At 63.2% G+C, this 14,635-nt stretch overlaps 1 protein-coding gene across 2 annotated transcripts; it reads right to left on the bottom strand.

Moving 5' to 3' along the window:
* Nucleotides 1-1,161: 1,161 nt before the first annotated feature.
* SP1 (Sp1 transcription factor) lies at nucleotides 1,162-14,459 on the bottom strand. 2 transcript variants are annotated; one of them, XM_082785111.1, is made up of 7 exons: nucleotides 14,315-14,459; nucleotides 12,568-12,662; nucleotides 11,847-12,098; nucleotides 10,565-11,753; nucleotides 2,867-3,035; nucleotides 1,909-2,108; nucleotides 1,162-1,794 (listed from the first exon to the last, which is right to left on the bottom strand). In XM_082785111.1, the coding sequence occupies exons 1-7, from the start codon at nucleotides 14,319-14,321 to the stop codon at nucleotides 1,457-1,459; spliced, it is 2,250 nt and encodes a 749-aa protein (XP_082641237.1). In that variant the 5' UTR covers nucleotides 14,322-14,459; the 3' UTR covers nucleotides 1,162-1,456. The 2 variants fall into 2 exon arrangements, with proteins under 2 accessions (XP_082641237.1, XP_082641236.1); XM_082785110.1 differs by having other exon boundaries at nucleotides 10,565-12,098.
* Nucleotides 14,460-14,635: the final 176 nt, after the last annotated feature.

Genomic DNA, 14,635 nt, shown 5'->3' with positions numbered 1-14,635 from the left:
GAAGAACGGAAGGGGAGCGAGCGGGGCCGGGAAAAGCCAGGCGGGGGGGGGGGGGCAAGGAAAAAAAAAAAAAAAAAAAAAAAAAAAAAGGAAAAAAAAAAAAGGAAAAAAAAAGGGAAAAAAATAAAAAAAGGGAAAAAAAGCAAAAAAAGGGAAAAAAAAAGGGAAAAACCAGGGTTTTCCCCAATCATCCCCATTTCTAACACCCGTTTCTGCAAGCCTCGAGGAAGTGCGGCTGGAAGGGGGGAGGAAACCCCCCCCCCCGGCACGGATTTGGGGGGGTTATCGGCGTTCCTGGGACTGAGGATGGCAAAAAAATGCATTTCCTCAGGTCACCGAGGGCCCCCCCCAGCCCGTGTCCGTCCCCCCCCCCCCCCAGCCCCTTCCTGGGTCCCAGCCCCTCTCTGACAGCTCGAGTGAACCTGCACAAAAATTTACAATTCGGGATAAAAACAAAAAAAAAAAGGGGGAAAAAGGGTTTCTCGGGCACAACCCAAAAATCACAACTTCCAGGGAAGGAGGGGTGGGAGGGGGGGGGGGAAGAAAAAAAAAAAAGCAAAACCTCACCCAAATAATTACAAAGAAATCAAAGAACCTAAAAGCAAAGCGTACAAAAAAAGACCTGGGGTTGGTTGTGATTTTTTTTTTTTGTTGTTTTTTTTCTTTTTTTTTTTTCTGGGTTACAGCAAGGAACCGGGGGGGGGGCTGGGCCCCGTCCTGGGGGGGGGGGGGGCAACCTGCTCCGAGATAAGGCATCAAAGGGACCAAGCCATGGTCGCAGCAAAACCTCTCCTCTCTCTCAAAACGAAGACATTTTATATTTTTATATATATAATAATAATATAGAATCTTTTTTTTTTTTCTTTCCTTTTTTTTCTCTTTTCTCCCTCTTTTTTTTTTTTTTTTTTTTTTTTGGCTTTTTTTTGTGTTTTTTTTTTTTTTTTTGTGTCTTTTCTTTTGCTAAAAACGTATTCCAACGATCGGATGCTTTTTTTTTTTTGTTGTTTTTTAACCAAAGGCATGATGGCATCGAAGGCTAGCTACGGGGAGGGGGGGGGGCAGACGGACAACCTCGGGGAGGGGAAGGAGAGGGGAAAGGAGGGAGAGGGCGGGGAGGGGAGGGGGGGGGAGGAAAAATAATAATAATAAGAGGATCAAGCCGAAATTAAAAAATATATATATATAGCTCTGGCCTTCGCGCGTGGTCACCGGGCCCCGGAGGTTCGGCCAGCTCACGGAGGGCTGCGATGCCGGGGAGGAAGGGAAGGGGGGGGGGGGGCACATTTTGGGTGCCCCCCACCCCGTGGCTGAGCGCGTCGTCGTCGCCGCCGCCGCCGGCTCCTCCGTGTCCCCCTGCGGTGCCACCGGTGGCTTTTTTTTTTTGTTTTTTTTTTTGTTTTTTTTTGGGGAAGTGGAGGGGGGGGGGACACGGAGGGGGGGGGTCGGTGGTGGTGTTTCAGAAGCCGTTGCCGCTGATGTTGATGGATTGGAGGTCGGCCACTTGCATGACGTTGATGCCGCTGCTGGCCAGGCGGGCGATGCCCTCGGGGCAGATGGCTTCCATGGCTACCATGTTGGTGGCGATGAGGGCCGAGGGGGTGGCCCCCCCGTTGCCCTCGGCGGCCCCCCCAGCGTCCAGGGGGACGGCGGCGGCGGCGGCGACGTTGGCCACGTTGATGGCCACGCTGTTGGCCGCGCCGCCCTTCTTGTTCTGGTGGGTCTTGATGTGCTTGGAGAGGTGGTCGCTGCGCATGAAGCGCTTGGGGCACTCCGGGCAGGCGAATTTCTTCTCCCCTGCGAGAAAAAAAGCTCATAAAGGGGGTGTCGGAGGGTTCTGTCCCCCCCAAAAACCCACCCGGAGAGGGGACGGGGGGGGTGTAGCCCCCCTGTTTTGGCCCCCAGCCCTACCCGTGTGCGTGCGCTTGTGCCGCTGCAGCTCGTCAGAGCGGGTGAAGCGCTTCCCGCAGAGGATCCAGGTGCAGATGAAGGGGCGCTCGCCCGTGTGCCACCGCAGGTGAGCCCTCAGGTGCGAGGTCTTGCCGTACACCTTGCCGCAGCCCGGGATGTGGCAGATGTGCTGCTTTTTTTTCCCCGGGTCTCCGGAGCTCCTGGAAGAGGCCGAGGGGTTAGAACGGTACCAAAGGAGAACAAATATCGGGGTTTGTGCCCTCCCGTTCCCAGCACAGCTGGAAAAAAAGGACTGGGATGGCCTGGAAAGGGTCATCAGGCTTTGTGCTCCCCCGTTCCCATCACCACTGGAAAAAAAAAGGACTGGGATGGCCTGGGAAGGGTCCAGCGGAGCCCACGAAGGTGATACGGGGCCTGGAGCATCTTCCCTAGGAGGAGAGGCTGAGAGACCTGGGGCTGTTCAGCCTTGGGAAGAGAAGACTGAGGGGGGATCTCATCAATGTGCTTAAATATGTGAAGCGTGGGAGACAGGGATTTGGCCAACCTCTTCTCAGAGGCCTGTGGGGACAGGACAAGAGGCAACGGCCACAAAATGGAGCCCAGGCAGTTCCACACCAACAGGCGAAAGAAATTCTTCACAGAGAGGGTGCCGGAGCGCTGGGACAGGCTGCCCAGGGAGGCTGTGGGGTCTCCTTCTCTGGAGATATTCAAGGCCCGTCTGGAGGCCTACGTGGGCAGCCTGCTGTAGGGAGCTGCTTTGGCAGGGGGGTTGGTCCCGATGAGCTCTCGAGGTCCCTTCCAACCCCTACAACTCTGTGATTCTGCAAAAACCCATCCCCAACGAAGGGGAGCAGCCGTGCCACGTACCCCTGGGTGACCAGGATTCATCCCGCACCCCCGAGACCCGTCCCTAAAGCCCTGAAGGCGGCCCCCCCCCCATTCCTGGCCGTCCCCTTACCTTCCCTCGCTGTCCTTGCAGTAGGGGCAGGTGCAGGCTTCCCTCCGCACCTTGCGGCCCTGCTGGGGCTGGGGGTCGGGGCTGGTTTCTCCTTCCTCCACCGCCGCGCTGTCGTCGCCCAGCCCGTCCCCGCTGGCTCCGTGGAGGCCCAGCTGGGCGCTGTGGTCACCTGCGGGGAAGCAGAGAGCTTACGGAGGGCTCCGGGCACGTCCCCAACACCTTGAAACCCTCCCCGCAGCAGCCACGGAGCCCGGAGCTTCATCCCCTTCGCCTCGGCGGCTTGAAGGAGCAGGGGGGAGGTTGTAAATTCCCGTGGGATTTGAGCTCTGGGAATCCCACCGCACCCCCTGCGCCCTTCCCCGTGCCCGCCCGAGGCAGGAGCCGGGTTCCCAGCACGGCCACGGCCGCCACCTGCCAACTATTTCAGCTATTTCGCTTCCCTGAGCTCAGAAAAAAAAAAAAAACAAAAAAAAACACACAAAAAAATGTAAACCCAGCAGTGCCAACCAGCTGGGCAGCGATAAAGCGAGGGGCTGAGCAACACCAAGGGCATCGCCGCCTCCTGCACCCAAATTTCACCACCTCCCGTCCTCACCTTCCCCAGCCAGGGCCGCTCACCCGCTCCTCTCCCCGCTGACAGCTCCAGGATGCGCCTTCTCTTTTTGTTTTTCCCCTAAATCGCCTCTTTTCCCCTCGATTTGTGGGCTGGGCGAGCCGGCTCGCCCTTCCCCGACACCTCCCCGCGTTAAACCCGAGGAAAGCAACAAGCGAGGGGAGCAAACACCCGGAGAAGAAGCGAGACCCCCCTGGAACCCCCCCAAAAATGCAGCGATGAATAAATCGGCCCTCAGCAGCCCCCAGCAGCTCAGACGGGGCCGGCACGCGCCCCGTTAATTGCTGGGATTACAACCAGGAGACAGAGGCAGAAAAAGCTGAAAAATCCTAAAAGCTGAAAAATCCTTTCGGGGAGCAATTCCCAATTAGAAAAAAACCCCTCGGAGCCGCGGGGCCGTGCTGCCGACAACCATAAACCACCCGTGCTGGGGATGGGGGGTGAAAGGGGGGGGGAAGTTTTGAAGCCCATCAGTTTTCATTGCCGTTTTATGGCTTCTGCTGGCGTCTTAATCGCTCCCCCCCCCAGCCCCACGCGCGCTTCGCCAGGGTTTTATTTCCCTTCAAGCTCCGCTGCTTGATTGTTTTCACGCGGGCGCGGGGCCGGCGGGCTGAGTAATCTCTTTTCAGCAGCAATTAACGTATGCCAAGCGGGCTGGCGGCAGATTTAGGGCCGAGAAGACGCCGCCAGCCAAGCCGGAGCATCCTCGGTTTGTTCCAAATTCGCCTCTTTCCTCCCAAATTTCCTGCGTGCAGCATCCGGGGTGGAGATCGGTGGTGGCGGGGCCGAGCCAGGACACGTGCGGGGACACGTGCGGCCTCGTTCCCCGGAGCAGACGGCGCCGTGCTCTGCTCCTCTGCCCCCAAATCCTCTCCCGATGCCATCAGGGCTGGTATTTCCCCCCCAAAAAACCCCGCTGGGGCTGCACAGAGCCGTGCGGGGACGGGTTTGTCACCGAGAGGCTGCTGGGGACATTGGGGACGTGGCAGCGCCCCAATTCACCCCACAAGGGGCAGGGGCGAGGACCGGCTCCAGCTCCTCTCTGCAGTGCCTTCAGCTGTGAAATCTGCTCCAAAATCCTGTTTTTTTGTTGTTTTTTATTTTTCCAGGCAGCGTGCCCAGGCAGGAGGTGGCACACCGGGGCCCTTCCTGCACCCCGAGGGAATTTCACAGCCCGGCGAGGTTCTGGGTTGAGCTCCCTTACCAGCAGGTGTCAGTGGTGCCCCGGGGAGGCTCCAAAAAGAAGAAAAACCACCCAAAAAAAACAGAGCTGAGAGCAGCCGAGCGGCTGCGACGCTCACCGCCAGCACCTGCGCTTGTCCGGGGTGGGAGAAGAGCTCTGCCCAGAGCCGGGGTTTGGTTTTCTTTTCAACCTTTCCAAGCCTCCAGATCCTGTTGTAGCCACCAGATCGGAGATTTCCCATCGCACACAAACCCTCCTGGGAGAGCTGCTGCCGAAAGGAAGGGGAGACACACGGCACCCCAAAAAAAAAAAAAAAAAACACAGAGGGGGGAGAATCCAGCACGGGAACCTCGCATCCGCTTCCAGCTTCCACCAGGCTGAAGCCCACGCAGCGTCTTATCGTCTGCCGGCGCGTCACACGGAGGGGAAAAAAGCCCGAGCCTTCCTTCTGGTAATCTATGGCTGGCATCTAATTAGGGTAGAAATAAATTAAGGCAGGAGGAGACGGATCCCGGATGCACGCGCTCCATCCTTCACGGATCGGGATGCGCCGAAGCCTCCGGAATATTGCAGCTTCAGGAGAAAAGTTGGCCAGCCGGATAATTTACGTTGATTATCTCCACTAATAGAGATGATTTCTAAGCTTTTCCAGGGCCTGCCAAGGCCCCTGTCCACGCTCGGGTCAATGAAGCTCTGAGAAAATTGAGGAGCAGGAGGTGGGGGGGGGGGTGAGGGTGAAAACCCCAAATCCTGGGGAGTGCAGGGCCAGGAGGGACTTGCCTGCGCGGGGGCTGCCCCCATTCTGCTCCTGTGTCCAGTCCTGCTGTGGTTTTTTTTTTGCTTGCCACGTCCCCGAGACAAGGTGCTTCTTGTCTCCTGGCCGCTCGTCGGAGGGAAAAATCCGCTGGGGTTGAGTGGGTTTTATTCAGCAAAGGGGAAGGAGGGGAGAAAAACCCCCGCGGGCACGGGGAGGGAGGATTCGGAGCCACCCCGAGTGACCCCGGGAGGGGGACAGGCGCAGGGAGGAGCTGGGGGAAAATGGGTTCTTGTGTAAATGCTGCAGAGTTGGCAGCTGCAGCCCTGCCGAGAGGAAAGGGAGGGGGAAATCACCCCCATGTACCAGGAATCAGCTTTTTTGGGGGGATAAAGCACCCCCAGGCACCAGGAACCAGGTCCCAGGGGGTCAAAAATCACCACGACACACCAGAAACCAGCTCCTGGGGGGGGTAAATCACCATGACATACAAGAAGCCAGCTTCCACAAAGGGATAAATCACCACCAGGCACCAGAAACCAGGTCCCAGGAGGGGTAAATCGGCACCACGCAGCAGAAACCAGCTTCTGGGGGGAATAAATCGCCGCAACACACAAAAAAACAGCTTCCAGAAAGGGCTAAATTGCCACCAGGCACCAAAAAACAGCTTCTGGGGGGGGTAAATCACCACGACACACCAGAAACCAGCTTCCAGGGGGGGCTAAATCACCACCAGACACCAAAATACAACTTATGGGGTGGGAAAAAATCCCCCTCACGCCCCAGAAACCAGCTTTTGGGGGAATAAATCCCCCCCACAGCCCAGAAACCATCTCCCAGGCGCAATGTGAAGTTTCCAGAGGCAGCTTTAGGCTGAAGGCCGGGGCTCGCAGCCCTCCCCGGTTCCTCCTCCTCTCCTTCGGAGGTTTTTCGGGCAGAGCCTGACCTCCCCAAAACACCCCAGCACCATCCTGCAGACGGAGGGAAGACGACGAGAGGGAGCAGAGCGTGTTTTCAGAGGCAGGCCCCTCGGTTTTTTATCTCCTTTGAGTTTTTATCTCCTTTGATCTCCCGGCTGATTTGGGAAAGGAGCTGGGCCGCAGCGGGAGCCGCTGGTGGAAACTCGCCCAGCTCTGGCTGCATAATTTGGGGACAAATTTGGGGACACCGGGAGGTCCCGGGTCGGGCTGCAGCACCCCGAGTGGCCGTGCCTGGCTCTGGGTTTAGCGACCTGTGAAGCCAGGAGGTGATTTTTGCACCGCCTTTAATTGGAGGCAGTTTCTGTGCGTCACGGTGACGCTTCCTTGTAGGAACACCCCGGGCACGGAGCTGCTGGCTCAGCCTGCTGTCACCTCCTGTCCCCCAGCAGCCACCAAGCACTTTTGTCACGCTGCAAACCCAACCACGCAGCCCCTCTGAGCTCTGAATTTCCCCCCGGAGCTGCCAAAAAATTGGGGTTTTGCTGATGATCCTGCCAAAGCTGTGACCCCGGTGCCCAAGGGGTGGCCCTGCCGGAGCGCCTCGCCCCGTGGGACAGCAAATCCGGCACCAAACGGCACCAAAACGGAGCGGGTTGGGTAAAGGGAAGGAAAAACGTCCTCAACGATGCGTGAGGGGGAACGGGGCACACCCAAAGAGGCTGCAGAGAGGGGAAATCCCCGCTCCTGAGCCTCCGGGTTCCTCCTCTCGCCCCAGCCTCCGAGCCACAACGGGGGATTTGTGCCCGTGCCAGGGGACAAGGAGAGGCCCCGAACACCAGACCGGGGAGCTGGGGGTCTGTAAAGCAGCCGGGACGAAGTGACAGCAGCTCCCCGAGACCCTCCTGGCACGGGGAGATGAAATTTGGGCTCCTCGGAGAGGCTGCGAGGGGAAAAGGGGAGGAGAGGGCGAAAAAGGGGAGGACGGGGATAAAAGGAAGGGGAGGACGAGGGTAAGAGGAAGAGGAGGACGAGGGTAAGAGGAAGGGGAGGACGAGGGTAAGAGGAAGGGGAGGATGAGGGTAAGAGGAAGGGGAGGACGAGGGCAGTGCCGTGAGCCAGCCCCAAGCTGGGCGGGGAAGCTCCCTGGCAGGGCGCCCGGTGCCGCTGGTGCGCAGCACCCAACCAGTCCAACCAGCACCGCCCCAGTACGCTCCCAGTCCCACCGCAGGGAGGAGGAGGAGGAAGAGGAAGAGCAGGGCCGCCCCACAGAGCCACCCCCGAGCCCCTCGCTGTGCCGACAGCGGCTTTGCAGGGGGAAGGAGCCCCCCAGAAGGGTCGCAGCCCCGTGGGATATCGCGACAGGGCTCAGGACCCCCCCGACAGGTCCCGTGTGCCCCCCCCCCCGGCACCGCTGGCTACGGGGGCGAGGACAGAGCCCAGGAAGCCAGGAGGGAGCTTCGGGTCCAGCCCGGCTCGGGTTTGGAGGAGGAAATTTCCCAACTGAATTATTTTCTGACGTTGACATCACCGGGGGGGGGGGGAGCGAAAAAAAAACCAACAATCCCAGCGCCCCGAGGAGAAATCCTGCCCGGGCTTGCTGGCTCGGGACGGGTTCTGATTCTCCCCCATGCCCTGGGGATGGCTCAGCTCATCCAGGCCCTGCCACCAAGCTGCAAACGGGGACAATCGGGGGACAATCGGGGGACAATGGGGTCTCTGTGGCAGCCCCGCTGCCTGCCAACGGCCCCGGGAGCACGGAGGCACGGCCTGGGAGCGGGGCTGCGTTTGGCAGCCGGGTTTTGTGGGGTTACATCCTCCATCCGGGCTGTTTCCTTTCCTAAAGGTGTCCTTGTGGGGTTTTTTCCTCTTCCCAGAGGTGTCCTCGTGGGGTTTGATGCCGGGATTCAGCCACGAGCCCCCACCCGAGCGCTGGCCAGAGCCTGGGAACGGGGCTGCTCCTGCCAAAAGGCCCCGGGGCGGGCGAGATTCGGGGCTTGGTGGGGAGCTCACCGCAGTGGGGCCGGTCCCTTGGGGTCCCAGGTTGTCCCTCAGTGTCCCGGGCTGTCCCCCAGTGTCCTGGGGACACGCAGGATCCGTGTGAGGTGTGGGGACAGCCGCCTGCTTGGGTCTTCACCCACCAGACCAGGGTCGGCAGCGGGATGAGTGTGGTGCCACAGCAGCATTGCCAGCACAGAGTGACCCCAAAACCTTGCTCTCCACGACCCCAAAGGAGCCACGTGGCCGAGGGACCCTCCCCGGGCTGGAGAAGCCCCCCCCTGAGGGCTCGGCTGCTGGACACGAGGCCAGGGCCTCGGATGAGGGCTGCTTGCCCAGCGCACGGCGGGGCCAGGGAGGGCCCCGGAGCTGTGGGGGCAATGCCGGGGGCTGGAGAAGGGCAGGGAGCGGGATTTGGGGTCGAGCCACCCGGCTCGAGGACACCGAGAACTCCCTCTGCTCCTCCTCCCCTACAACCAGCTCGAAAGGGGAAGAGAAACCTTCTCCGAGGCTCCCCCACCCCACAGAGCCACGCAGGACACACAGCGTCCCCTTCCCGGCACCGGGGTGACAATCGGCGACCCTACAGAGGGCAGGCAGCTGAGTATCGCAGCACCCGGCGCTCCCCCAGCACCCAAAACCTCCTTTTTCCACCCCAAACCTCCTTTTTTTCACCCCAATGCCGTCCTCGTACCCGCTGGGCTCGGGGAACGGCGGCACCACGGTGGCACCACGCGGGATTTTGGGACGAGGCCAACGGGGCCGTGCCCTCCCCGGCGTGCCGAGCCGGCTGCGGGGCCTGTCGGGCCGGATGCCGTCCCAGTAGGGCCGCCAAGCTCCCAGTTAACTCCCAGCACCTCCCAGTTCACAGCCCGGTGAGCGCCGAGGAGGAGGAGGCGGCGGCTCGAGCAGGACGCCACGGGCTAATTACCGGCACCGGGTTAATTACCAGCACCGCGGTCCACGCACAACACCAGGGGCTGCCTCGCCCCCACAAGACAAAGGTTGCTCCTAAAAACCCCATCCGAGGCCGAGCACGGAAAATTTGGGGATATTTGACCACGAGGAGAGGGGTTGAAGGAAGCTGCTCCCTTAAAACACCACCAGGGATCAGTTTAAGGGGGCACCAAAAGGGACCCAGAAGGTCTGCAGCCCCCCGGGAGCACGGAAAACCCCAAACGAGAGAAAAAAAAATAAAAAAAGAGGAAGAGGAGGAGGAGGAGGAGGAAGAGGAGGCGGCGGGGAGCTGGGGTGGGTGGTCTCGGCAGAGATCCTCCCCGCTCCACCCCCGAGGGCAGAGCCAGGCTCAGCCACAACCACGGCAGGCAGGAGGTGCCTGGAGCCCGCACGGCGCCCTCGGGACCCCGGAAAAGTGGGTGGGGGGCGAAAAAACGAGCCCCCCCCCAAAAAGGGACAGAGCTCGAGGTGCTGTGGTGAGGCTCGGGGACGTGGGGCTCGCCCCCAGCTCATGGAATAACGCCGCAGAGAGCCGGGCTCTGGTGCTGTTGGCCGGGAGCAGCCAGAACGGGGTGGGGAGGGGGGAAAAAAAAACAACAAAAAGCAGGAAAAGGAGCTTAAAAATGAAACCTGGCCGGCGGAGGAGCGAGCGGAGCCGTTTCAGGAGTGGTTTCGGCCCCGTTTTGGTGCTCCCAGGTGGCAGCTGCGGGGGCTGGGGTGGGGGGAGAGCCCTGGGGGGAGTGGGGGGAGCTGGGGGGAGCAGGGGAAGGCGCCGTCCTGCCCCGGCACCCAGCTGGGGGCTAAATATAAAGCTGCAGCTCGAGGGAACTCCCCAGGGCCTGGCTGTGGTTTTTTTTTCTTGGGGGAGGGCGGCAGGGGCTGAACTCGCTGCCTCTCCCCGTGTCCTACAGGGCTGGGGTCTCCCTGCAGCCCAGCCCCACGCCCCCTGCCCTCCCCGGGGTGTTTTCCACACCCCCGTGGGGGTGTCGGGGCTTTGCACCAGCCCCCACCGCTCCTCCCCTCAAAAAGTTCCTCCCCTTTCCTCTCCTTCCCCACTCGCAGCCACCTCCCGGGCTCTCTTTGCACCTGCTCAACCCCCCAAAAAAACCCTAATTCCACCCCAAACCATCGCTTCCAGCACCAAACCACCAGCACAGCCTCGCCGCTCCCCTCCTAGGGGCCACCACGAGCCCTGAGCCACTTGCCCAGCTCCAGCCCCGGTGACCCCGCGCGGTTTCTCCTCCCGTTTTTCCCCCCCCCCCCCGGCGGCACTTACCGGCGGCGTTGGCGATGGCCAGGGGCAACCCTGGCAGCTGGTGAACCTGGATCCCGGAGGCTCCCAAGGCACTGAGGTTAATAGTCTGGAGGCCGGGCACGGAGGAGAGCTGGGCGGCGTTGACCGTGACGGTGCCGCTGGGGAGGGAGGCGATGGGGGTGAGGGTGGTGCTGGTGCTGCCCGTCTGGCCCAGAGAAACTCCCTGCATGGGGGCCAAGGTGATTGTCTGCGCCTGGGGGTTCTGCACCTGCAGGTTTTGGAGCTGGATGGTTTGCCAGCTCACCTGCCCGTTGGGCCCCACCGTCGGGGTGCGGATGATGATGGGCCCCGAGTTGGGGACGGCTTGGAGCTGCAGGTTCTGCAGGGCGTCCTGCGAGATGGCCTGGGTGGCGAAGGGCTGGCCGGAGAGCGGGGCGGTCTGCAGGGTTTGGATCGTTTGCCCCCCTTGGACCAGCTGGGGTTGGATCAGGATCTGTTGTTGTTGTTGTTGTTGCTGCTGCTGTTGCTGCTGCTGGCTCTGCTCGCCTTCCTTCTGCTGCCCCGGCTGCAACGCCACCCCCGAAACCGGGCTCTGCAGGGAGTCCGAGCTGGGCACGCTGCCGGCCCGCTGAGGCTGCTGCTGTTGTTGCTGCTGCTGCTGCTGCTGCTGCTGCGCCTGGACGTTGGAACCGGTGGAAAAATTCATGATGCCCACGTTGCTGGTGGTGGTGGTGGCCGAATAACTGTTGGCCGTGGTGAAAAAAGAGCCGGAGCTGGCGTGGGACGTGGCGCCGTTGGCCGAGCTGCTGGCGGCGCCCGAGGTGGCCGGCTGCGAGCTGCTGTCCGGAGAGCCCGAACCGCTCAGGGTGACGGTCTGCGAGGTGGGAGCCAGGCTGGCGGCCACGCTGTTGACGGGCAGCAGGGTGATGTTGCCGTTGAGGGCCACGGGGACATTGGCCACGTATTGGGTTTGCCCCGAGAGGGTGTTGTTGGCCAACCCCACGCCCTGGATGGGGACGGCTTGCTGCAGCAGGTTGGGCATGGCGATCAGGTTGCCCGCGCCCGCTCGGCTCGTGATGATCTGCTGGTTGGCGCCGGGGATGATCTGGAGCTGCCCGGAGGCATCTTGCTGCACGTTCACCTGCGCCGGGGTGGTGGCGAACTGCAGCTGCTGCCCGTCGATGGTCTGGAACTGGGGGATGACCTGGTACTGGATGTTGGGGATGACCCCCGGCAGCCCCGTCAGCACCTGCTGGTTCTGCAGGTTGGAGGCGGCCGTCACCACGTAGGGCCCCGCGCTCACCGGCCGGCTTTTGGAGGCGTCCCCGCCGCCGTTGCTGCCGTTGCTGCCTTGTTCCTTGGAGGTGGGGGTGCTGGAGCCGGCCGAGATGATTTGCCAGCCGTTGGCCGACTGGGCGATCTGGGCGGCGGCGGCCGTCAGGTCCAGCTCGCTGCTCCCCCCCTGCTGGCCCTGGGAGCTGTTGGAGTTCTCGTTGGGGGACTCGATCCTGCTGCAGGTGGCGGCCAGCAGGGCCAGCGGGGAGGGCTGCGACTCCTGGGAGGGAGAGGAGGAGGAGGAGGAGAGAGGAGGAGAGAGGAGAGAGGAGGGAGGAGGAGAGAGGAGGAGAGAGGAGGAGGAGTTAAGGGGGAAGGAGGCGGCGCCGTGGGCAGGTCGAAAATTTTAAAAAAATAAAAAAAATAAATAAATAAAAGAGAAAAAAAAAAAAAGAGAAGGGAGGGAGGAGCGTGCTTGGAAAAGATAAACACTCCTTCCTGAGAAAACCCACCCACAGGCGGAAAAATACAACTGCCAGGCAGCAGCGGGCTGTCAGGCAGGGACAGCCTGAACCCACACAGCAAAACCCCGCGGGACGGGAGGGGGGGAGCCAGGAGACGGCTCCTCCGCCCCCCCCCCGGGGAACCTCCCCGCTGGCGGGGCTGTGGAGCGCACTGGGAGCACTGGGAGGGGGATTCGGGGGGTGTTTTGGGGGATTTGGGGGGGGTTTTGGGGGTCTGGAGCTCACCTGGCCCTCAGCGCCGGCCGTGCTGCCGTCGCTGCTGCCGTCGCCTTCGCCCTTCTCGGGCTTCACCGCTGCCATCTCATCGGGGCTCTCCTGGTCTGCACGGGGGGGGGGGCGAAAAGGGGAGTCAGAAACATGGCTGGGCAGTGGGGATTTGGGGGGGGGGGCACGGGAAAAAAAAAAATTGGGGGGGTGTAGGGGAAGGGGAGGGGGCGTGGGTGCTGCCAACAGGAGGAGGAGGAGGAGGAGGAGGAGGAGGAGGAAGAGGCGGTGGCCCCAGCCCAGCTCCAGGCTCCGGCTCCTCCCCCCCCCCGGCTCGGGGCACTCCCTGCCCCCCCCCCCCGGCCACCCCGGGCCTCCCTTTCCCTTCCCCGTTGACCGGGAGCCCGCCCCCCTCCAGCCCCCCCCCCGGGATCCACCCCCGGGATCCACCCCCGGGATTCCCCGGGCAGCTCCAACCCCTGGGGATCCTCTGGGAGCCTCCCCCGGCCAGGATCCCCCCCCCCGCACCCCCCCCCCACGCCGTAAGGCTTCGTGATCCCCCCCCCGCAACAAAACCCTCGCTGCCTGCGCCCTCCTACACAACGCCCCCCCGTGCCTCGCCCCTTCCCGAGCAGATTTCGCCCCCCCCCGGTTCAAAATCCCCCTCCCCACCCACGATCCCGACCCCCCCCCGCTGTCTGTGCCCCCCCACCCCCCCCAAAGCCCAGCGCCCACGCCCCAAACCCCGGTGTCCTCTTCCTCACGCCCCCCCCCGCATCAAAACCCCATTGCACCACTACTCCCCCCGCCCCAGAAACCCCCCTGCCCCCCCGGAACCCCCCTGCCCACCCCCCCAAACCCCGGTGCCCCCCCCAAACCCCAGCACCCCCTCCCTGTTACCCCCCGGACCCCGGGATCCTCCTTTCTACCCCCCCCTTCGCTGCCCCCACTGCCCCCCCCCGACCCCTTCTGCCCCCCCCGGACCCCACTGCCCCCTCCCCGTTTCCCCCCCTTCTCCCAGCCCCTATTGCCCCCTCCCCACTGCCTCCCCCCAACCCCGGCTCTCCTATCGCTGCACCCCCCCCGCTGCCTCTATTACCCCCCCCCGACCCCCTCTGAGCCCCCTAACCCCTCTTACCCCCTCCCTATTTCCCCTCCGAAACCCCGGGACCCCCATTCCTGCCCCCCCCAATACCCCCATTGCCCCCCCCTACCCCCTTTTACCCCCCCAACCCCCCCCGACCCTATTACCCCCCTTAACCCCCTATTACCCCCCCAACCCCTTTTACCCCCTATAACCCCCATTACCCCCCCTTTTACCCCCCACCCCCCCTTTTACCCCCCCAACCCCCCTTTTCCCCCCTCCCCATCCCCCCTGCCCCCCCCCAACCCCCTTTTTCCCCCCTAAACCCCCTTTTTCCCCCCCCCCCCCATTCTCCCCCCCCTTTTTCCCCCTCCCTTCCTCCTCCCCTCCCCTCCCCATCCCCAGCCAGGCCCCTCCGCCCTCCCCGGGTCCCTCCCCAGAAAAAGGGGGTGTCCCCGTGCGTGTCCCCCCCCCCCCCCCACGCCCTCCCCGAGGCCTCCGAGCGAGCCGAGGCCCGGCCTCAACGGGGGCCCGGCCTCACGGAGGGCCCGGCCGCGGGGCGGGGCCGCCTCTTGGCCCCTCCGAGCGGGGCTGGGCGGAGGGAGGCGAAGCTCGAGCCCCCCTCGCGGCACCCCCCCGGCCACCCCCACGCCCCCTCCTCTTCCTCCCGGGGCCCGTCCTTACCGCTCATGGTGGCCGGGGGGGGAGCGGGGGGGGGCGGTGCGCGCCCGGCGCGCTCAGGCCGCGGCCTAACCCCGCCGGTGACCGCCGAGGGGCTGCCGAGGGAGGGAGCCGCGCGCCGCGGCCCCGGCCCCGCCGCCCGCCCCCGCCGCCCCTCCCGGCCAATGGGGAGGCGCCGCGGGTGGTTGAGCGACGGCGGCGCCGCCCAATCGGGGAGGAGGGCGGGGGAAAGGGGGAGGGGGGAGAGGGGGGGAAGGAGGGGGAAGGAGGGGGAAGGGGGGAGGGGGGCCGCGCGCGCGCCGCCCCCGCCGCCACGCCCCGGGG

This window comes from Aythya marila (assembly GCF_965140915.1).
Source record: "Aythya marila genome assembly, contig: HAP1_HAP1_SCAFFOLD_903, whole genome shotgun sequence".
Classification (NCBI taxonomy): Eukaryota; Metazoa; Chordata; class Aves; order Anseriformes; family Anatidae; genus Aythya; species Aythya marila.
This window is presented reverse-complemented; position numbering and strand designations above follow the sequence as displayed.

Coding starts and splice junctions, on each gene's coding strand:
- SP1 (XM_082785110.1), bottom strand. Junction 2,109..2,866: donor TGCAAGGACAGCGAGGGAAG/GTAAGGGGACGG, acceptor GGCCTCTTCCAG/GAGCTCCGGAGACCCGGGGA. Junction 1,795..1,908: donor GCACAAGCGCACGCACACGG/GTAGGGCTGGGG, acceptor TTTTTCTCGCAG/GGGAGAAGAAATTCGCCTGC.